Raw genomic sequence first — 23,508 nt, 5'->3', positions numbered from 1 at the left:
ATACTAGCTGGTCACAACAGTTTAGCTTGAAACTATCATCATGCCGTGTGCTTCTGAACCGCAGGAGTGTTGCAAACTGCTCTAGGACAACTGCGAATTTGAGCTTTATTTTAGGGCATCTGAAGCTTTAGCATGGTTGCTTAGTATGAAATACAGTTAAAGAGGTTCCAGATGAAAAACGGTAATCTAGGAGTTGGACATTTCAAGTTTCCACGTCTAGGTATAAGCATTTAAAAATGCTCCATTTATAATAAGATAAGTCCCCCTTAGGGTGGTCATCATACCAGCCGTAGCCAGTATGATAGCTGTTCAGTCTGGCCTAAACTCCTACAGTAATCAATGAAAGAGATAAGCCTGTCCTGCCGGCAAGCCAACCCATCTTGACAGAAGAGTTTAAGCCAGGAAAAAATTGTTCTATGGATGATGTGTTCTGTTCCTGCTCACACCCCACTCCCTGCCTGTGGCTACAGACAAAATATAGATAATTACCCAGACCAGAAATCAAACTTGTAGGTGACTAAAGTTAGATAACATAAAGACTAATCCTCACCAAAAAAAATTGAAAGAACTTCACTTTTCACAAGAAATTTGGAAAAGCTGGTAATTTCACAGTTCAGTTTCAGAAAACAATGGGATTGATCAGTGTACTTGAATACAGGTAAAACACAAGCTTTTGTTGCCTAAATTTTTTAGTAAACCAGTGCTTCTGTTTTGAGTGCCTATCTTAGGACACATGGACTTCTCATATCTTTTTATGAGATGGTAAGCACATGATTATTGATTTCCCACAGTGCTTATTTCCGACACTGTGTTAGCTCAGGACCTAGCTGGGGAGATCCCAGGTTCAGTGTTAAGCAGGGAGCCAGGGTTATGTAATCTTGTTGATAATGAAGGTATCAGAGGCAGGTTTGGAGAAACTGGTTGCATCACCTTCCCCTTTGAGAAGATGGAGGTAAAAAAATGTGTTTTCATTAAATAATTATCAAAACTAAAGTGCACAGGATGCTGTTATAATTTTTAAATCTAGTTAAACTCATTTATTTCACTAAACAGTGTATCATATTTTTACAGAAGAAACTGGCTGCTTAGATGTGTATCTCTTGCTCCAATAAATACCTTCCTAAAAGCTGGGGTTTGTGTCCCTATCAAAAATTTGCCCATGTAACAGCATTTCCACCAGCCTTTGCTTGCAGGCTCTCTAGCCGTATTTTTAGTGTCTAAAGCCATATATAATATCATTCCATTTCACACTTAACCACAAACCCCATTCTTCCAGATATGACCTCAGCTTATTTTATATTGCATGTCTTTTCCTTAAAGTATTTTATACATAGCATAATATGCAATGATACGGCACTGATGTTTATCAAAATTGTTTCACACTGTACTTCTTTCTATTCCTGTTTTTTGGATCAAGTACAATACAGCTGCAGATTAATACCACCTTTTAAAATAGGTTTCCTGTATTTATTTTCTTACCATATTCACTTCATCCACTAACTTGTTATATGGATTATATTTAATGGGAATTTGTGGGACTATCAAAGAGCATTTATTTTCTATTGAAATAACAATTAAGATAACACGCAAACTAATATAGTAATCAAATAAACCTGACAAATAACAAAAACTTTTTTAAAGCTGCAGAGGCACGCTAACAAATCTATTTGATCAATATATGGGATGTGAAAAAAGAGGAGACAAGATTGACTGATGAATAAAATGGAACTGACACAAATAGGCTGACAGCCAGTCGCAAGTCTCTTTAGGGCAAATGCAATTAACTTAGAATAATAGACTCAAATTTGATGGTTAGAAATGCATTTTTATTAACAATCACAGCCTGAATCATTATGCACTCTTATGAATAAAATTGTAGTTATACTGAAAGTCTGTGTATACATGTATGCATGTACATACAAAAAAGCCTTGTTGGAGAGCTTTATTTTTCTGACAGAATAGCTGTATGAGACTTATACTTGCGCATGCTTTATATTTTAAATCTAAATATTCAAACCAGTGATATAAAAATCACATATATGGTATGCTAGTATTAATGATAAAGGCAATAAGCATCGGTCCCAGGACTGCTCGTTCTTTTGGGATGTGAAATTGCAATCAGGGATTTACAGATTTCATTCTGAGGCAGAGAAGTCATTACTAGAAACATAAGCTCATTCTCTTTACTTTAATAGCTATTTTAAATCATTCATTTAGAAAATACATTAACTATTTATTGTATAGACAGTGCATTTCTATTGGCATTCCATTTTCATGCTTTTTTTAATCCTTTTTAACAAATTATTTTATTAAAAGAAGATTAGAATTAGCAAAAGGATCCTAACAATTTTTGAAAATGCTACTCTTGAGAAAGGATATTTCCCATTATTAGCAGGTATGCAGCATTAAAACTTTAAAGGGAGGGAAGATATTCAATTGCTAATGTGTCCTTTTTCTTTTGACCTTCATTGCAGAGGCTGATTGCTATTTGTAAATTACTTTCAAAATTATTAATCTCATTTAATTTCTGAATAAATACATAATCTTTTTTTTGCCCCCAAATCCTTGGGATTTAGATATGAAAGAGCTGCATATAGGATACATTATAGTGCAGACATCTCTCATTTGTGGGAAAAGATAAATTACACCACTTGATGCAGAGAAACTCTACATGGTATTAGCAAAGTATAACATGAATATGAAACCATGATACCTGAAACGCTGCTTAAATATCTTGAGAAAAAGGTGTAATGGTAGGAAGTAAAACTGCACTGGAAATTAATTAAATCCAGTGTTCTCCAGCTCAGTGTCCTTGATGGGACAAATACCTTGGTGGGTAGCAGCAAAACATAATGCTCTGCAGTTGCATATGCATGAAGGAAGCTGGTGTAAAGCATCGTTGTGGTTCTCAGTTTCTGGGGTTGCTGAGCTGCATCCAAGAAGCAACCACACTTGGGTTTTCTCCGCTTCGAAGGTGGTTTTAATCCCCTCCATTTCCCAGAAGTGAGATATTGTGCACATGTACTGGGAAGGCAGAAGGAAGAAGCCCGAGGAAACCACTGAGAACAGGGACAGTGTGTGGCTGGGGAACAGATTTTTCTGGTAAACACCTGGTGTCTAGGGAATTTTTAGGCTGCCGTTTTGGTTTTCTGCCTCTACTTAGCCTTAAAGTCATTGCCATGAGGGAAAAACTTCCCAGGAACTCCAAAGGTTGCTGGAGACATTCCAGCTCCCCCCACCACCCCCTAATCTGTTCTAGATACAGCAGCTCACCACAACATTTCCTGAGCAAGCTTCTTTAATAGCTGGTATTGCCTATTCTTAGAAGAAGAGGGATGGATCACATGTTGTTCTAGCACCACCAAACCTGTTGTGTGCCTAAAAGCGGAATGTTACTGTCAGGTCTGGCATAGTTGTTTTACTTTAAGCATTTTGCAACAATTTCTGTCAGACTTGAACTGCTAAAGATTTCTCACAGAACTGCATTTGGTGTAGAGGGAGTCTGAGCAGTCAAATTGACATTATCTGTTCAATTTCTCCTTACCATCTCTGTAGATGTGTCACTGGAGACCAATGGAAGAAAAGTTACTCCTTGAATGTGATGCCAGGAAAAGAATATGTGCTCTTTTATGACCACAGTTACTTAATATTTTAAATGAGAAACAGGTCTTAAAATAACTTGTATGAAAGCTTTAGTAGGTAAGCAGACCAGGGAAGAAAGACCAGATGATCTGCTGATTTAAACGGGAACAACTTCTTTGTAGCTGATGCACAACTAGTTCAGGGGACTGGGTCTATGGGCTCAGTTCTTCCATCTTGTTGGTTTTAGGCTAGTGAAATATTGATGAGCTCCACACAATGTTTCTTGATGTATGGTGATATAAGAAAAAGGAGGCTTGGGCCCTGAATGGTGAAATTCTCCACTGATGTAATCACCTGACCAGAACAGGAATGATCCTTTCCATCCTTAAATATCTTGGGGCCTGTGTCTGATCACATTTAAATTTGTTCACACCAACCTCATCTCATTCGTTTGAATGGCTTACTCCTGAGTTAGAATGATACATGCAAAAGAAAATCCAGGCCCTCAAAAATCAAATCATAATCAGTTTCTCTTAATCGCTTCTGTATTAACAAAAAAACAAAAAAAAACCCCAAAAACATTAGAAAGCAAAAGAAGATGCTTGTAAGTGCATCAGTTTTTTTCTTAACCCAGCAACGATAGACTTGTTGGTGATGTATCATACTTACAATATGTTTCTATTGGCACTCAGGTTCCTTATTTTTATTTTTATATTCTCTTTTCAGAAGTTATTTCACTAAAAGATTAGAACTTACAAAATGTAACTACTAAGTCTTGAAAATGCTTATCCTGAAAAGGCTATTTCTCCCAGCACCTGCCAGTTTTATTCCACTCCATCTTAAGCCTGTTCAAGTTCAGAACTCTGATTTTACTATTTCATGCTCCCAAAATATAAAGATTCCAGTCCCATTGGTTTACATTTTTCTCAGTTTTTATCTTCTACAAAAAGGGCTTGGCCAAGATGTTCTCGATGAAATAAAAATACTTTTACTTTCCATTCATCCCATCCTCAAGCAGGTGCCAGGCAATCTGCAGTAGCTGTTCTGTTACCTGAGAAACATTCGTATATAGAAACACCAGGCCAGCCTCTGTTTTCGTGATATGGAAAGCCAAAAATAGATGACATGAGAATGCATTTATTCCCATGAAGATTTCTGCAGCTACGTGAAGTCTTCAGATAAGCAGGTTTTAATGTTAGAAAGGAATAGTGTTGGAATGAAGAATCTAAACTATATTTATAGTATAAAAATAGTCTAATGTGTATATTTGATTAGATAAGGATAGACAGACATATCTGAATATTCCTTCTTCCCCCAGTGATGAAGACATGTGCCAGCAACTAGTTCTCCATGTTAGGCGTATGCTGTTTCCTTCTTTTAGTGTGGTTGGAAAGCTACAAAAAAAGTAAATTGCTTACAAAAGCCACATTTGTAGCTTAGTTAATTGCGCAGCACTAGTTTGCTGTGTGATTCAAGGCTATCCTGAAGGCTCACTTGCACTAGATATCATGTTGTGTTAGTGCCGCTAGCATGGGGGAAGATGGAATGTTTTAAAGCCAAGGGATGGTGCCAGAAAGGATTACAGATGATGCATCTGGAAAGGACCTCCTAGTTCAGCTAGTCCCAGCCTGCATGACAAGAATATCTCTGTAGGCTAATCCCTTAGGTGTTTTTCCTCTCGTTTCTTCATAGACACCATCAAGTGACAGTGCCTGAAACGCTTCCTGAGGCAGAGCTTTGCCTAATCATCCTTGCTTGGAAGATATTTCTCTACCATCCAAGTTACACTGTTTTTTCTTTTTCCAAATAAGTATGAGGGCAGGTGTCCTGCTGTCAAAGCAGAAGGACATGTAATGGGGTAAGTAATTCCAAGTGAAGTAAAGCAGTCAGCATTGCAGGTTCTTCAAAACCTGATTTTTGTGGAATAATTTGTTTCCTACCCAATCTTGGTGGTGCTGTTTATTTATGCTTTTCTTCACAGTAAAGGGTCACATTTCATTCTCCCATGTGTTTTTTTTAAACCAAATTGCTCTTAAAGACACCACAGTAATTGCCATTTCAGTTATGATCTGAATTTGCTAAGGTTTGATAGACATTTTATTTATAATAGGCAGTGTCAGTGATAGAACAAGGGATTGATTCTGCTTTAGCTTTCATGACAGTGCTAATAAAGTTCTCAGACTCCCAGATAACATCTAACAGGCCCTATACTGCAGTACAATTAAGGTTAAGACTCAGCTGGTGGTTATTGTCCAGTAAATGTTCAATGTAGTTTAGTAGCGTGTTAGTCAAAAGTTAACTGTAGTGAATGGTGATTTCTGTCATGGCCAGAAATCTGTCAAAATAGATGCTCAGTGTAGATGGAGTTGAAATGCTCCTGTCCCTGAAAACTTGAGCTGAATTGTGATGATTTTACAGATAAGCTGCTGTATGGATATGGTTTTTTGTTTTGTTTTTCTTGAAGAAAGAGCCTAGGAATAGCCAGATACAGAAGCTTGTTCTTGTGAGAGTTAAATGGATAGTAAACCCCCTATTTTTCTCCAGTTTTAAATAGTCCCAGTTATAACCTTTATCTCTTATATTTCTTAAAAATCCTTGTTTTGTTTTCTTCTGTAATCAGGTAGATGACTGCATTGATTCACTTTCTAGATGGCTTTCCAGCTGTGTATAGTGTATCTCTTTAATTCCTTTAGATTCAGTTGAAATTGTTCATGGAAGAACACTTATGTAATTTTAGTGAAACTTCTCATATTCTCCCAAGAGAAGGTGAATTTGTGAGGGTTGCCATTATGCTTCTCTTCAAACAATATCTCCCAAAATATTAAGCAAGAAAAACCACAAAATTTCACTAAAATGGTAAAAACTGCCTATATAAAATGTTGCTTTCTCGTGAAAGTAAGCAGAAGGATTGTAACTACTTTGGTATTCAGAATAGTCTATAGAGTTTTGTAATTTTGGAGAACAGGCTAGTCCAGTACAATTATCCTGTCTGACTGGAGCTCATAGAACAGCCGTCAGTAATTTTTCTTTCAGAGGGATTTATTCTTTGCTGCATTAGTGAATGCAGTCAAACCCCACTGCGTATCAGGAGAGGCCCCCCGTCTTTAAAGCTATGTGCTGCTCCCTGAAAGCTAAAGGGAGTTTTGCCACCGACTTTGATGAAAGTAGGAACAAGCCCTTTTTTGCAACCTAAAGCAAGTAGGTTAGAATTATGAAGAATTATTATTTAAAATAGCAATGATGTAATATCAGTGTCAATTCCATTATTTTAACAGATGTAAATTTGCTCTGCTCTTGAACTCTGGTGAATTTTAATGGCAATATTAAAGAGATACTATTAAGACTACTTAAAAGAACTATTTGTAAAAAATGTCTCCAGTTGGGGGGGAGAAAGTTTAAATTGCTTTTTTATTCAGTCTGCACGATTATTTATTTGAATGGGTTTGTATAATACAAATTAATATGCATTAGAAGCTGAAAGATCACAAGATAATTCCAATAGGCATTGGATATGGGAGAGCTGTCACTATTTAGGCAAAACAAATAGACTTCTTATCCAGCCATAGTTTAGGTAATCTTCACAACAGGGCAAAGAAGAATTTTATTATGTACATTATGGACAATGTAGATAAAGAAATTAGCTGAAAATAAGTTGTCTAAATAACTTCAGGGTAAATTTACATACATTCCAAGGCCAGTTCTATGTTCATATCTCAAGTGTTGTACGTGGCTGGTGATGACTACAATCACTTTCCTGGCAGTTAAAGCGAATTGAGGATTCAGAGATACTTGCAGGATCCAGTTCAAATTTTACATGCAACCTGCATTCCAGTGGGACATCAATGGGAGGAGGAGGTTAGTGCGGCCAAAAGGACCTCTTAAATCTCCTGTACAAGGCTGTAAGCATCTGCTGTCTCAAAAAAGTTGTATTTTCTGGAGGGAAAGTTCAGTTGTTTTAAAGCCAAGTCTAGGGCCACAGTCCAGAGCTCATAAAATTAAATGGAAGATTTTGAACAGACTGGCATTGTACAAACTAGGTTATCACAGGCCAAAAAAAAGGTGCTGCCACTTGTGTTTTTTTGTAAGAGAATTGGAGGAGTAATAAAACAAATACTAGAAAATGAGACTGAGAATCAGGGAAAGCCAGATTCCAATAATTCAGTACTGGCATTTTTATTAAGGGCTCAACCTTTCTGTCATTAAAATCAATGGCAGTTCTTTGTGATCTTTATCTCATCTACAGCTACTAATTTTGGGTGCTACAATTACTTCTGTTTATTTCTTGGAAACCTGCAGATCTTATCTTCATTAAGTGCTGGGCACTGGCAACTGCAGTCAAGGGTCTCAGCTAGTGGGAAAGCTGGATATCTGAGCATAACGTATATCTAATGTGTATATCTAATTTAGCATTGGGTATAGAAGTTTGCTTTGTTACTGACTCAGTCTGCCTCGGTTCCTCAAAGTAGGTGATGGCATAGGGGAAGATGAAGCAAACCTGCAAAGTTGGGATCTGAACTGTTCTGAAGCTTAAAAATGACCTTCATGGAGTAAATAGGCTCCAATTTAGTGGTTAATGGCTGAAAGGGATTTGAGATTCTCAAATGAAAAGTAAAAATTGTCAGGTATTTTTTAACCCAATAAGGAAAAATGAAGTGCCTGAGCTGAGCTGGATGTTGCAAATCATTTGATCTGGCAACTGTTTCTTCTAAGTATTTGAGTAGAGTCTGAGAATGCATTCTTGGAAGTATTCAGCTTTGATCCAAGAAGAATTGTCTCTTTCCATTAGTTTTTATTTCCTCCTCTTGCTGCAGACAGACCAGAATATTACAAAGGGCAAATCCATGAAACTTTCTCCAACTTTCCCTCAGGGAGTAAAGCAGGCTTTTTCATCTTAAAATGACAGTCGTTCAGTTGTGCAAAAATGCCTTTCATTTCTATAAAAGCCACCACATTGAAAAATCTAGTCTGACTTATTGCAGCAGGGGAGAAGGTGAGGGTGTATTTAGCTGTAGCATACTTGTGTAAACTCACATACAGATAGATTTAGACATCATTGTTTATAAATATGATCTCCATGGGTGGAGAGAGCTTTTGTCTGTCTATGGAAGCACACCCTAACGCTTCTTGCTGTTATGTCCGGATACAGCAGTGTTTTCTGTATTATGCAACAAACCACAGTGGTCAGCTGCTCAAAACACATCTCCTTGGCTGCTAGGTCACTTAGTTTTGACATGACTGACCCAGAGCAGAGTGCTCAATGCAGCCTGTTTGTAGCACAATTTGGCAAAGCAACTATAGCTCAGCATAAAGTTTTAAAGCATAGCCGAATGCAGTCTAACAAGCAAGTTTGGAAGAGATCTCCTGCCAGAATTCAAACCCTGTTCTGCCAGTCTGCTTGTAACTTACTGGTACAGTCTACATAGTGCTTTTGAGATTAATAAATATATAATCCCATATCCCACAGTCCATTACCACACAGTGTTTGAAACATTTCCCATTAACAAAACACGGTACATGAAGGTAAAAATATCAGTGCATCTCATTAAAAGGAGGGGGGGAATGGAAAATATGTATCATATTAAAGCCAAGTTTTGGGCTTTTGTGCAAAGTTTGAGGGGAAAAATGTATTTCTCCAGGTGGTGTCTCAAGTGGTGGGAAGGATATAATTTCTTGGCTACACTAGCAATTAGAAGCCAGGCAACACTATATCCAAGATGTGTCCTCTAATCTAGGTCAAGGCATTCTTCATCTTCCTCTTCTATCAGATGCAGATTCAGCAATATGCCTAAGCACAAGACTAACTTCAAGCATATGAGTGATTCTAGTGACTTTGTTCTTGAAATTTTGGACAGAAGAATCATATCCAACGTTTCTCTTTTGTCAGTGTTGCACAGGTTGTTTCAGGCTGCACAGCAACACATAAAGTCCTGTGCTCTGATTTTCTTCAGCAATAATGAAGAACTTGTGTGTGACAAAGAGATGAAGGTGGGGCTAAAGTATGGGGGGGTTGAACCCTTGGGAAAAATAATACAGGAAAACTGTAGGTGATGAATACATGCGCTACAGACCCATGACATGAAAAGCAAACAGGCCAAACCGCTCGAACCTTTGTGCGATAAAATCTTTTCTTACCAATTTATAGGAAAGCTTGAGAGTGGAATCAGTACTGCAAAATACTGTTGGTGCAAATGGAAGAGAAACACTGGCATTGTTGATTTCAGTGAGCAGCTTATGTTCTCTAGATCTTCAGTGTTGACCCTCTGTTGAACCATCTTATGCTTGGGCACAGAAAAGCAGATGTTCAGTTTGTATACCGGGTCTGGGAGGGAGCTTGGTAGTTGCTATACACTCTGCCTGAAAGAGGAGATTCAAGCGGACCAAAGTCTTTTCATTCTTGTGAGTAAATAAACAGCTTTTATCTACTCTTTCACTCCTTGAGTTGGAGTAATCAAACCCATCATTCAGTGGGAGTTTTTTATGGAAGCAGCTCTACTGGGTGTAGACTTACGGAACTGTATACACTGTATTTTTGATAAATGAAAGCATGTAGAGGATCCAAGCAGGTTTCCTACCATGCATTCTACCCAGGATCTTTCTACCTCACTATTAATGTAGTGTTTCTGGAAAGTTCTTTAATCTGTGGAAAAAAATAGCCAAAGAAATTATACACTTGGAATGGGAGGTCTGTTGGTTTTCTGTTCACATAAATTACCTGCAAAACACACTTGGCCCTTAAAGGGCTGCATTGCGGGAATAATTCCCCTGACAATGCAGCACCACATGTTTCTGCTAGCCCATGCTCTCTGTGCAGCTGCACAACGTATCACATAACACTGTCAACTGCAAACACACTAGCTTGCCATTCCAGTGGGGCCCCCAAAACTGTAAATAGCAATAGGCAAGAAAACGCCCTGAGACACAGCACTCTCTGTGGGACCATGAATGCTGGAGCCAACTGCCTAAGCCTTGTACTCAATGCAGGAAACTTGACAGGTGGCCATGCCTGGCCCAAGGCACTTAGTTTGTCTCAGGCTTTTGCCGTGGTTGCATACCCTGGCCTTGAGCTGAGAGCCTGAATGTCTGCCAGCATGGCTAAGAAGTTGCTGTGGCTTACTTGGGGGCTGAAGAAGTGCCGTGACCTGCAGACCTAAGGCCAGGCTCTTTGCAATGTGCTGAGAATAATTGGGGTTCCCAAATCCTCTTGCTGGCATTACGCTGAAAAATCTCTCTATAGGCTGAAGGGACACACCGTGTGCACAGCAAAGATTTAACTGTCAGTCCAGATAAAGTTTTAACCGCCCAAAATCTTTAATTGAGAAAAGCCTTGACTACATAGTCAGAACTACTGTAGTTGTACAATCCATGCCCCCAACCTTCCCAGTATCCCTCTTACGCGGTGGTGTGTGCCCACCCTTCCCACATGTGATGTCTAATTCCATGTGACATCCTGAAGCTCCTGGTGCATTTCTACCTCGTCTATCTTACCCTGCCACCAGGTAGCCCAGGTAATGCCTACTCCCAGGGATGAAAAACAGATGAAGGTGTTTCTATACAGCCAGGAGAGCTATCTCTGGGAGGTGTAACCTTGAGTAACGCTTCTGTAAAGTTCACCAGGTTATGCAGCAGGAGAGCATGAAGAAGAAATGTTGGACACGGATGTAACAGTACAAGGATGTGAATAAGGGTGTGTTCTCCTGTCTCTTTGCCTCTGTCCTCCCTCAAACTCAGCTTCAGGAAGTTAGACGTGAATCACTGCAGTGTTCCCAGTAATAGTTGTCTTAGCCAATGGTAGGCCAAAATCTTCATCCTGAACCTTCTCTGGTGACTGCACACTGGCCAGTGTCATTCAAGATATTCAAAGATGAGAAATGGCAAATGGTAGTGACTTGGTCTATGCAGCTTTAAAGAGGACTTGCTGTAGTATTGCTGGGTGGCAGCAAGGAATGTGGGGAAGAGGAAATCCTATGTATCCAGTGTCTGCCCTGCATACAATAGAGAGCACAGGTCTCTTTCTGGACACTCCTGTTCACATCCAAGTGGGCAGGAGGTGGGTAGAGTACAGCTGAGAGCTGCCAGAGCCTTGGCTCTTCTCCCTTGAGCTTCTTGCAAGAGTAACTGGCCAGGTATGAGACAAGACAAATTACACCTTTCTAGCTGTATAGGAAAATATCTTCTTTGGTGAAAAAGTAGGGGAGTGGTGCTGTACTTGCTAGGGCTTCTGGCAGGCAGGATGGAAACCAAGGGAAGTCTAGGTTAGATCCTGGCCCAAAAGGAACTACCAAGACACGCACATTTTGTTTTCAAAAAGCTGATCAGGATCTACCATTGTAGTTTAGTCAGTCATTGCTCAGTTATCTGACAAGTTTTCATTTTATGAAAATGTTCACAGATTAAAAGAAAAACAACTTGGGAAAACTATGACATTTTATGTATAAAACTGTTTTATTTTGTGTGAAATTTAACTGAAATGATCTTAATGATTTCTGTAAAGTGAAATGTTGGGGTTTCCTTTTTCTTTCTCTTTTAGCCCTGGTCTCACACAGGCATATTAATGATTATTTGTCAAAGTCACACTGTTTGCTTACAAGGTACGAAGGCTTTTTAGACACTATAATGACAGCCTTTGATTCACTTGATAATATTTAGAATAAGCCATAAAAGCCAATCTCTGAACGAACAGACCGCTTTTATTGGCTTTTAGTGCTATTACTGCTATCATAAGTGGTAAATTGGCCTAATGCAAGTAATACTGCTGTGTCATACTGTAAAAACTGCTGCTTAGTTTTATATTTATTTTTCGTGAAAAAAAAATTTAAGGCATGGAGACTGTTCTATCCTTCTACAACTGTTGGTGATTCCTCCAAGTGAGAGCCGGGGCAGCTTCCACTGCAGTTTGGACTATCTTGGCTCAGTGATTACCATCTCTGATGGAACAGGACTGATCATAAGGTTAGGACCAAGTGTGTGAATCAAGTGAATACCTACCTGAAGCTCATAGACTATTAAATAAACTAGAAAAAAATATCACTGCTCACTGAATACTGAAATGGATATATATCAAACACCTTATGCTAGATTTTTTTTTTTGTGTGTCTCATAATAGCAAGAGTATTTTTTTTAAATAGTAAGCATTTAAAATATCTGAAGACAATACATTTGGTAACAATTTCATCTAATCAGAATGACTACCAGGTGCCATAATTGCTTTTCCTATGATTTTATTGACTTTTGCCTCTCACTACCTCCTCAATTGTTTTGCCTGGAATATAAGCATTTATTTCAGAGATTTAAAATTCCAGTAACATACAACTTCTTTTTCTTTTATTAGGGGAGAAACGTTTATCGTATAATTTTATTTAGCTTTGTAGTGTTTGTATATGAGGGAAATTGAGAAGCAAAGTGAAACTGAAGAGGATCCAATTGACTTCTGAATTTCCATTCTTTTATCTTCCCCTTTCTTTCCCTTTGCCTGTGAACTCTTTTCTGTCATGAATATAGACTGATTTATCAGCCATGATGTAAGCTTAGGGCCAGCAGTCAACATAGGTGATATGTCTATATGACAGTCCTAAAAAGCATTAAGCTTCAGCTTGGTTTGAGTCAAATTCAGAATTGATATACATGTAATAGCATGGATTGCCCAGAGTATTAAGCTTCTGTTAACCAGCAAGAGAGAAGCGGTGATTTGGTTTAGTATTGACTACTTTGGATTCAGCGAGTGTGCAGAGCCAATGCAGCTTACAAGGTGGAAAGCTGAAAGAAGTTTGACATCTGACAGAAGTTTGTTACATGAAGCAGCCCTACAAAATTGTAATTACCTGAGGACACACTTTCTTTTTTTTCAGACTCCTGAACTTATTTCTAAAGTCTATATAGTAAGAGTGAGTCTCACGCAGAAAGCCAGCATGAAGCGTGGGTTAAGAGAGTTAAGTTAAACTTGAAGACCCTTTTTCTGACTGTCAACGCGCAACTTGGAAACCCTAGGAAGGCTAGAGATTGGAAATACCAGTCTGAATTTAGCTTTAGTGATACATAATAAGAACATGTGGTTGGGGCTTCTTTATCTGAGAACCAACAGTGAGTCAACAAAGATAAATGATTCCTGTTTGGGGGGGAAAGTGTAGTATGTTAAAATTTAGCTGAAACTTGATTATTCCAAAGCCAAATATAACTTCATTATGCCATACTATATGGCCATTAAAAAAATTAGTCTAATGAAAAAGAAAAGTTTGAGAAATAATTACTAATTTAACTGAATGCATGCTTGAAATAATATTTACTTTCAATACGCTGTGGAAATAGGAAAAATCATAATCCAACTCTAATTTTGGCATCAAGGTATTTGTGGATACATGATAGCATTTTGACACATTAGTTGCCATGGTCGTGTAACAAAACAGACGATTAGGTGTTAAAAGGGCTTAACCCCTTTTTACAGACAACTATCTTTACGATCACACAGCTGAAAACTCTTCTCTGTAAATCTGATGTCTGATGAGTTTGCTTCAGTAGGAAGATGTTGATTTGACCTGTATTTGAAAAACTCAAGTGATCTTATTTACCCAAAATATATGCTTCTGCTTTTAAATTGCAGGTGCAGTGGTATAGGCAAATTGTGTTCCTATCTGCATCTCTGCTGCAATAACATTTTCGTTCTTTCAATACTGAATACAAACATATTTCAACAAGAAGAACATAATTTGTCAGTAATCAGTTCTCGGATGTCTCAACACTATGATGGCAATGTTTGTGTTTTTCTGTAGAGCACAACAGTCAGCAATGCATCTATTTCTCTATCTCTGGAGCCTACTGACGTTTTCAGGCAGAATTTTTTCCTGCACATATTTCTGTACTGTGTATATTCATTTATGTGTGAGAGAAGAAAACATTATCATGTTTAACTGCTGCAATCATAAGCACATTAAGTAGACAGATAATAAACAATCCATCTGAATTTATGATTAAGTTAATTGTGTCTGTGTTTTTCTAATGTGTTTATTCAGATTAAGGACTGAAATTAGAATGAGCCTATGTAATTAAGAGACCTTAAGAGACTGTGTGACTCCTATAAAATAAAAATTAATTTAGTTTAGGGGGATAGCAAAGATCTCTGTGACGCTTAAATCTCACTTGGATGGTAAAGAAGCCTCGTCGAATTCTCTTCAAAGAGATGAATCTCAGTTGTAGTAAGAGCTATCAAGAAACTCATCTGACACAGAGGGTTTAGCACCTAACTTTTGCATATGCCTTTCTGCCCAGCAGGCACCAGAGTCCCACACTCAACTTTCTGTACAGCACATGCAGAGGATTGGGTAACTGGGAGCAATAAGCTGATGGGAGAGGTGAGGAAACAGGAGGAATTAAAGTGAAAACTACTGGAAGGAATGGGGAGAAAAGACCATCCCACTGTGCTTGCAGCTTTTCCACTTGCATTGGGCACCTCCACCTGCTGCTCCTGAGGCAGAGCAGGAGATGCTTTAGCCCTTTCTTACCTATGAGCAAGATACTTGCTAGTGTGAGCAGCTGGTGGATAGGGCATAACCCAGGCTCAAATCCCCCTCTGCCTGCTCTCAGCAGTGTGTTGAGACCACCTGTCAAGGGGTTTCTACTTTTTACTAGATAGTTGAATCTCTAGCAGGAACTAGAGCCAATTTCCTGCCCTTCATGCGGGTGTCCTTCCTGCTGGGCTGTAGTGTCCTTTCCTCTCTCCTGGAGCAAAGAGCTTGAAGTAGTCGACCCATAAACACTTAGAAATCTCCAAATCATGCTATTACATAGAGTATCTGATATCTGGGGATGACAGTTTCCTTCTGGAAAGGTGTGAATTGGAGTCTTTTCATGCAATCATATGCTCTCAGCTCAGAGCTGAAGTCACAAGAACTGTTTACTAATCACTAAGCTGTTCTGATAAGGTGTTTATGTCCAGTATCTTATTATTGGACGTTTAGAGCAGTCACTCCTAATGTCTAAGTATCTTTCCATTTGGATTTAGTTCTAAATACTTATTCAAAAAAATAGATGGAAAAATAATTCTTTCGAAGCTCGGCTAACAATGAATATTTAAACTAATTCCACTTTTGGTCTGCCTCTCAACTTTTCTTGTAATATCTTTCATCAGCAATAGGTAACCAGCATGCCCAGGCTTTAGCTTATCTACTGCATTTTGTTTCGAGTACTTAGATGTAGTTGTATTTTGGAGAATGATGGCAAATATTCAGAGAGATGAGGGGAGACCTATTTCTTTCATAATCTAATTATCTTTAGTTTAAATATTTAATTGAACCCCTTCAATATTAAGGACTTTCTCACACCTCTATGACTGTCAGTCTGGCTCTAGGTTTCAGTGTATATATAATCTTACAGGCCTATAAAACACCTGAAAGTGGCATGAAAATGGCACTGATCTGCTTACATCCATACTTATCCTACCTTCAAGCTCAGGGTAAATCAGGCCTGCACAGTGGTGGTTTTGATGGGATTTCTATCATGGAATTAAGTTTTATAAGTGAACTAAATGCTCATTAATGGGTTTTTAATGTCTGTTTTTCATAGCTTTTAAACATCTAATACAAAATTAGATTCAAAGGTCTTACTGTCTCCCTCCAGGAGAAACTGGTAATCACCCTGAGGACATTTACATTACTACTCCAGATTAGAAGGAATACAAATAATAACTGATTTTTTGAGCTTTCAGAAATGTAGGGTAAAGTTCACTAAAGAAACCAACGTTGAGCTCCGCTTTCACCTTGAAGAGAGGTAAACCACTCTTCCACTCTGAGAAAGGAATACATTTATTGGAATCTAAGGCCAACAACAACCTTAATATGGAGCAGTTATACAATCAAACACTAAAAACTATGGAGCTTCTGAAATACTTATTGCTTTTATTAGTACTGATTTTTCTTTACCACCTAGGTTACTTATTTCTTTTCAGTACAGGCAACTTTCTAGCTTTTATTGCCTTAGATCTAGGAGACCAATTTGGCATTTGACCCTTCCCTCTATGAATTGAAGTGGTTAAAAAGAGGCATGTTGTTTCATTCCTCCTGCCTCATTGATGCCCTAAAATGATTACAGGTATCTCTCTTAAGCATAATGGGACAAACGAAATTTTTTGCAAGCCAATGCAGCTCTCTTAATTAAGCTTTAATGGAATTAATCATTGCTTTGATACTGACCCTTAAGCCAAGATTTTCTGTGCACCACAGTTTGCTATCATAAGTAGGAAGAGCTATGGAAGCCCCTGGATATGTATATTCTACTCTAATATGTATATTGCTGAGAAAATTAACTACTAATGAGTGTCTATATTATTGTTCCATCTTTTGCTCTACTGACGCAACGGAGGGCAAAATTCTGAATTTTTGCCCAACTGCGGTAAAGAATAGAATTGGTCTGGAAAGCTTCCAGGGGTGAATGAAACAATATCTTCAGGTCTTCCCCAGCATTGGCAGTTGAATGAAATAGACTTTCCTCTTCCTTTGTGGAACAAATTTACTTAAGGCAATCAAAGCTAAATAAACCTTCACTTAAATTTTTACAGTCGATATCCAGCAGAGGAGCGTAACTTTAAACTTAACCCTATCACCCAGAGAAGTACCAATGTCTTTACTGTACTTTCATTCCACTTTTGTGGCAGTATTCGAAGTCTTACATCTCCAAGGGCCCTCCAGTTCAAAGATCAAGGACAACTCAGCTTATAAAACTATAATTAGGAGTGGTGAGCTGGGACCATTGCAGATTTCATATACTCCCTCTCCATTGGAAGAGAGTCTTTAAATCTGCTGGTTTACAACTTAAAGGAAGGGTTGTCTTGATTAATTCATTTGGTCATAGTCCTGAAGCTGACAAGGCATCTTCCAGGAATTTGAGTCCCCTGGGATCTTTGTCATCAGTTTTTAAATGCTTTTTTTTTTGTGTGTGTGTGTGTGTGTGGTGTTCTTATCTGGAAGCAATCTGCTTGGATTACAGCATTCATCTTATAAGCATTTTGGCATTTTCTGTTACATGAAACTGAGAGGTATTTCTTTGCTATCAGTCTTCTGTAAAGCATTTCAATCCAATGGCTTAATTCAGGCTGGAAGAAGAGAGTGAAAAAAGCTTCTGGACCCAAGTCAGCAAAATTCAGGAAGCAAGTGTCCAAATGTGTATGTAAAACTGCATTCCCTGTCTTCTGAGATTTTAGAAAGAAATTCTAAAAATGGCATTTAGTGCCCTTAATGCAGGGCTGAAAGGTGGATCAGAAGGCTCTCCTGAGAACAATCTCAGCAGAAGTACAAGCCTTGTACTTTTACACCAGCACCTGCAAAACAGGTAAAAAACCTGGAAGGTTGTGAAAACCGGGAAATTCCCTGAGTGTCTCCAGGACAACTCTCCTTCTGCAAAACTAGTCTCATGGCATTATGTCCTTTCTGCTTTATTACTACTTGTTAAAGTCTCTTAAAGCCCCTGGGTAACCAGTGAGAGGGGCGTGCTGGGGAAAAGGCATTTCTGAGTGCTGAAGTATAGGAAGGTTTTGCCATTACCCCTGAGAATATTAACTGAAGAACCAGGCTGTGGGATGTTTTGGTATAGTACAGTTAGGAATAGTCTCCTGTATTGGATTTCTGGGATGCACCGCTAAGAAATGTGGCACAATCTCACCCAATGGGATTACTTCTGGAATGAGATATTATTTGAGTAATGTGAATAATGTCACTACTGCCAGGTCTATGATACAAGTAAATCTTCCCTTTCATATGAACTGCAGCCCTTTTAAGGGGTGAAATATAATCTTGAACAGAGGCTCTATTTACCACTTAAGCCCTATTTTATGGTTTAAGTGCTGACCTTGTACTGACCCTCAGTACAGGGCTGAATTTCACCCTACAGCAAAAATCTGCTGGCTAGAGCAGTGGATTAAAGAAATTGGGGCTAGACTTTTTACTATTTTCAAGACAATGAAAACAGGCTTATTTTAGACAAAAATATTTCTGATTTATGAGAATTTTAGTGCAGAAAGGGGCTGTTTTGGAGAAAGTCTTGAGATTAGAATTTCAGTTATATTTTTGGCAGGAGAGCAAGGAAGCCATTTCATTAACTTTTCACTGGAAGTTATATACGGAGGGCATTTGTGTACACAGCTGGGCAGCATAAAACAGGAGGGCTTTGTGTGAAAATATCCTGAAATGAAATTTCATTTCTGCGCAACTTGGATCTGTGGTTCCTGTGCTGCCGTGGCGGGTTTTGGATGAAGCCGTAGGAGGGCAGTATTAGGCCCTGACACGTTTTCCTTTGCATTTGCAGTGGATGCAGAAATAGTGAACAGACCACTGCTGATCCCTGTGCAAAATCAGCGTCACCTTTTACAGCTTTATGTCAGTCAGATAAGCTCCTGCCTGCTCCCACATATCCATATGGCTGTAATCATCAAGTGATATCAAGAGATCCGTTTGTAAGGAACTCCAAAAGCCACATGCTGAGGCTGGTGTGAATTTAGCTCTGCTTTGACCTCTCTTCCCTCCAGATGGCTGCTAATCTGGCACTGCATCACCACCATGGCGGAAAGAGGCCCTGGTCCATGTGGAAGAGGCAGCTTTGTGCTGGTAGCTGTGGTGTGTAAGGTGGGAGCATCCCTGAGTCAGCCTCTGTGAGTGTTACTCAACCCACAGTTCTGCATTTCTGAAGGTTTGACTTGTGTAGCTTCCAGATTTCACAGGGCCCTCTTAATAATTGTGCTTGATTAGGAGTCTGAAAAGATGCTTCTTGCTTGGCATGTGATGGTCTGCTTTTGTACATCTTGTGGGTGCATGAAACAAGTGGGGACACAGGCCCATGCAGAGGACATTTCTTTACTACCTTCAAGCTACGTTGGTCGTTCTTTACTTATACGTGCATATTCATATTTTATACACTTTGTCATTTAAGTCATGTTGTGCATGTCAGCAAAAGGTATACAAGTGGCAATAGTGTGTGTGCTGAGGATTCCTGCTTTAGTTTTTTTAGGGCAGAAGTGAAGATTCTGCGTCATCATCTGCAAGGTTCGCTTTGCAAAATGTTTTGTAAACATTGGCATGGGGAGCTTTCTATTTCCATCTAAAACTGCCTTCCATCTCCAAAGACAAGCTCTTTCCCATGGGAAGAAACAAGCTGAGACAACTGGCTCCACTCCTACACAAAATAGGAGTCATTGTCTGGCTCCTATGTCCCAGGGTTTTCTTGAGTTGGTTCTTGTCAGTGCTAAGATCAGACAAACAGAATTACCTTTTCTTAGTGCTCATTCATACCAGTTCTGGTTCATTTGCATGTGATGGTCTGATGCACACCCTCCAAACACAGGTTTTCTCTTCTGTTGTCTGATCTTCAGAAATAATAGTCCTGAGGAACATCCTATACTATGAGAAAAGATTGCTGGTATATATCCTTCACCCTGACACATCTTGGGATAGGACTGTGATTATTTCACCATCCTCATTCACAGTCTCAACCCAGGGACCCTCTCATGTTGTCCACATCTAGGCTTAAGTGCTAAGTGCCTTAGGAGGTACAGAGATGTTTTAGGACTTAAAGTCTAGCAAACCTAGAGCATGCATTTACTAGTCTGCTTCCCTGCTTACATTTCATTTATCTCATTGTAGTTCTACAATCTGCTAGGTGCTGTGGAGGACCTCAGGCCTGTCACACAAAAAAAAAAAAAAAAGCTTGTAGGATAAGCAAGAAATAAAAGGAGAGAGCAAATATGCTGTTGTTAATTTAAAAAAATGTACAGTTTAGGGCCATGATTATGTAATGTTTCTCTCCAAGATTGTACTGGCTTATGCAACATTATTTTTCTTCCCCCTTTTCCTTTAACACTCATCAGTCTTCTGGTGCCCTCATGGGAGGGGTGTGGGAGCACAGCAGTGGGTGCAAATGACTTACTGAGAGGTAGAGGCATGAGTAGGACCATTTATGCTCTTCCTGCTGATACAATAAGATACTATCCTATATACACAGCCTAGAGTTTTTCTGTGATACTTATGACAAGGCTGATTTGTTTTCTGTTTTGTTTTGTTGGAGAAGTCTTCCCTCAGAATGAGGCTTTGATTTCTGGTTTTAGAGGCTTCAAGACAGAAGCAAAACATCTTCTTCCAAAAGATAAATAACTGGCAGACAGATTAAAATCCCTTCTCTCTGCCATGATTAAACAGCTTCTACCATTGAAAGCCAACAAAAAAGTAATAGGTACTTTATTTTGATAAATTTATTTTGACCCATTGCACTACCAGTCCATGACCTGTTACTTAGCACAGCATTAGTTAAAAAAACGAAGTCTAGGAAAGATACTAAAGCCACAGCCTAGTCTATATTTTTTTGTTTATTTCTGATACTATGTGGTTCATCATTGTTTCTTTTAGAAGGAACAAATAATCAATATAAAACCATGAATAAAAATAACTTTTCTTTAACACTGGATGCTAAAAGAACATATAGTCTTCTTACTGTGCCTGATGGAAACAGTACAAGTCTGTTCTCCACAATTCGTTGTTTATTGGAATGCCTGAAATCTATACATGAGGTATTTTTAAAATATTTAAACATAGAAGTTAAGCTTCTGTTCCAGACAATTTGGTTCACCATATTCTAAAAACCCACTGGGTACCACAGAAGTGCTTCAAGCAAAGAAACAATAACAAATTTTTTTAAAAGCAAACTTCAATATAAGATAAAATAATGTCAATATTCTTATCTCAAGGAAAATATACTTATGAGACACATTCAGCTATTTATTGACTCAGCTGCCGTACAAGACCTTCAAGGCCTAATTCTGCTCTGTGGCACTTTAGAGAGAAGAGATGCCAACAGGCAATGTTTACCTCTTTCTGAAAGAGATTATAGCTTCTCTAAGATGAAAATGATAAAAACATTACTAATGATCTAGAAACTCTGGATGGTGTCTCCCCTTAGAAAGGAGAGAAAGAAAACATTGTGGATTAGCATCACTAATTGAGAAGACCTCAAGAACTTAAAGGTGTGAGAGATGCCACCTGGCTACTGGAGTAGGTCTGGACCAGAGGATAAATAACCATATGGGACTCTGAGGGCCCATGTCATTGGTCTTATCCTGCTCAGAGACATGGACCATTTAAAATCCTCTGTACCTTTATACCCCTTTTGTAAGGCACAAATCTCTTCTGCCCTACTCTCTTCCAATGGAATAAAGATTCAATTCAGCTATATGTTTTCTGTTTACAAGCTAAAGTGCATTGCTATCTGGTAGGATCAGACGCAAATCTCGCTCAGTTTTATCACACTCTGTAATGCTAAAACTGCAAATCATCTGCTTGCAGAGTTTTTACTGAGGTGAGCTGACACCTTGCAAGCAGAGGATTTTGGGTGTCCAGCCAAACAAAGTCTGCATGTTGGCCAGTCAGGTCTGCTCGAGTGTGATTTTCATTTTACGGAAGTGCTGCATAAACAATGAAGACTGCAAGGCAGAGACATTAATTTAGGTCTACTTTATTGCAAACTCTCTTGCAACTAGAAGGTCTAACGTACTATTAACTACATGAGCTTAAAATAGTGATGTACGTTTTACAGATGACATAATAGTAGCTATAAATGAGCCTCTTCTGCAATACCCCTCTACCGAATGTTTTCATAATATGAGGTCACTTGTTGAATCTTCCCAAAATACTTTTGTTAGGATTAGAATACAACTGTTCTCATTAAAAACCATAATTTGCATCTAACCACAGATATTTAATTTTCATCATGTGCATTTTGGAAGTCTCTGCTTTAAGACTCTATTCAATTCCTGTTGTTCTTTTGTGTGTGTGTACGAAATCCAATAAAGTGACTCTGCTATGAAAAGCAAATATAAAGGTGTAATAAGCTGTGTACTAATGCATCAAATGATTTTTTTCAGAGAGAAATATATCTAAGAACCTTCCCTTTTTATGTGTACAGGGATATGCAATAAAAAAAACCTTTACTATCATCTATCTTTTTCTTCTAAAATAGTTTAACAAATAGAATACAGTATTTGAAATATCAGTATTTTGTTGCAAATGAGTTACTTAATATCTGTCATTTTTCAGCCTTTAGAACTGGAAAGGTTATCTGTACCTGTTTTTTTAGAACTTCTCTACTTCTGAAAGCCTGTATTTCATAAACCACTGAACTGATGCTACTTTATTCTAGGATAACACACTACCAAATCCAAAGATTCAGGGCTGATCTTTATTTGTGTTTGAGAAAACCAAACAAATAATCCAATTCAGTAATAGCTTGAGTTAACAAAAACTTTTCATCAAAACTAAGATGATGATGCATACTTTCTAGTGGTTTATAGTTCAGGTCACATAAAACTTACCCGGGAATGCAAGGATATTAGAAAAATGAGCTTTCAAGTTACTTTAAAATTTGGTAATTTAGGCCTTTCTGCACCGTAAGCAAATGTACATGCATGTTTCATAGAAGTCAAGCTATGGAATTTGTGCGGTAGAAATTCCTGGCCATATTTAAGCTTATAAGGTATTCTTATGCCTTTTTCTTCAAGTAAGAATTTTTAATAAATGAAAAATATCTCTGAACGCAAAACAGTAACTAGTAACCAAGGAATGCAACTTACCTTTCTTCAGCCAAGAAACATTTTGCTTGTCATGTTCAAAACTTTCTGCTGGTTTGATTTGTACCTTGTCTGTCTTGGCTTCTGACATCTATGGGGGAGAAAAGAATTTTGGGATGTCAAGTTCTTGTCAAGAAAGTTTATGACAAAGAAATATATTCTCTCTTTAGTTTCCTGTTATTATAAATTGTCCTTACTTACAGAGACACATTTTTTTCTGCAGATTATTGGTACAAGGTAATATTTGAGTCATTAAATTTATGTTCTGTTCCTAAATGCTTTATCAATATTACGTTGTTGCTGTTTGCAGACGGATTCTTTTGTAATGTAACTATAAA

The 23,508-nt window shown here is 38.3% G+C and overlaps 1 protein-coding gene across 1 annotated transcript in view; it reads right to left on the bottom strand.

The window, feature by feature from the left end:
• Positions 1–23,261, bottom strand: part of MDFIC2 (MyoD family inhibitor domain containing 2) — a 45,744-nt gene extending 22,483 nt beyond the window's left edge. The window contains exon 1 of the mRNA XM_030501846.1: positions 23,174–23,261. Within this exon, the coding sequence (XP_030357706.1) occupies positions 23,174–23,261 (88 nt within the window). The remainder of the gene's footprint in view (positions 1–23,173) is intronic.
• Between the last annotated feature and the right edge of the window lie 247 nt (positions 23,262–23,508).

Source organism: Strigops habroptila, chromosome 11 (genome assembly GCF_004027225.2).
Source record: "Strigops habroptila isolate Jane chromosome 11, bStrHab1.2.pri, whole genome shotgun sequence".
Classification (NCBI taxonomy): Eukaryota; Metazoa; Chordata; class Aves; order Psittaciformes; family Psittacidae; genus Strigops; species Strigops habroptila.
This window is presented reverse-complemented; position numbering and strand designations above follow the sequence as displayed.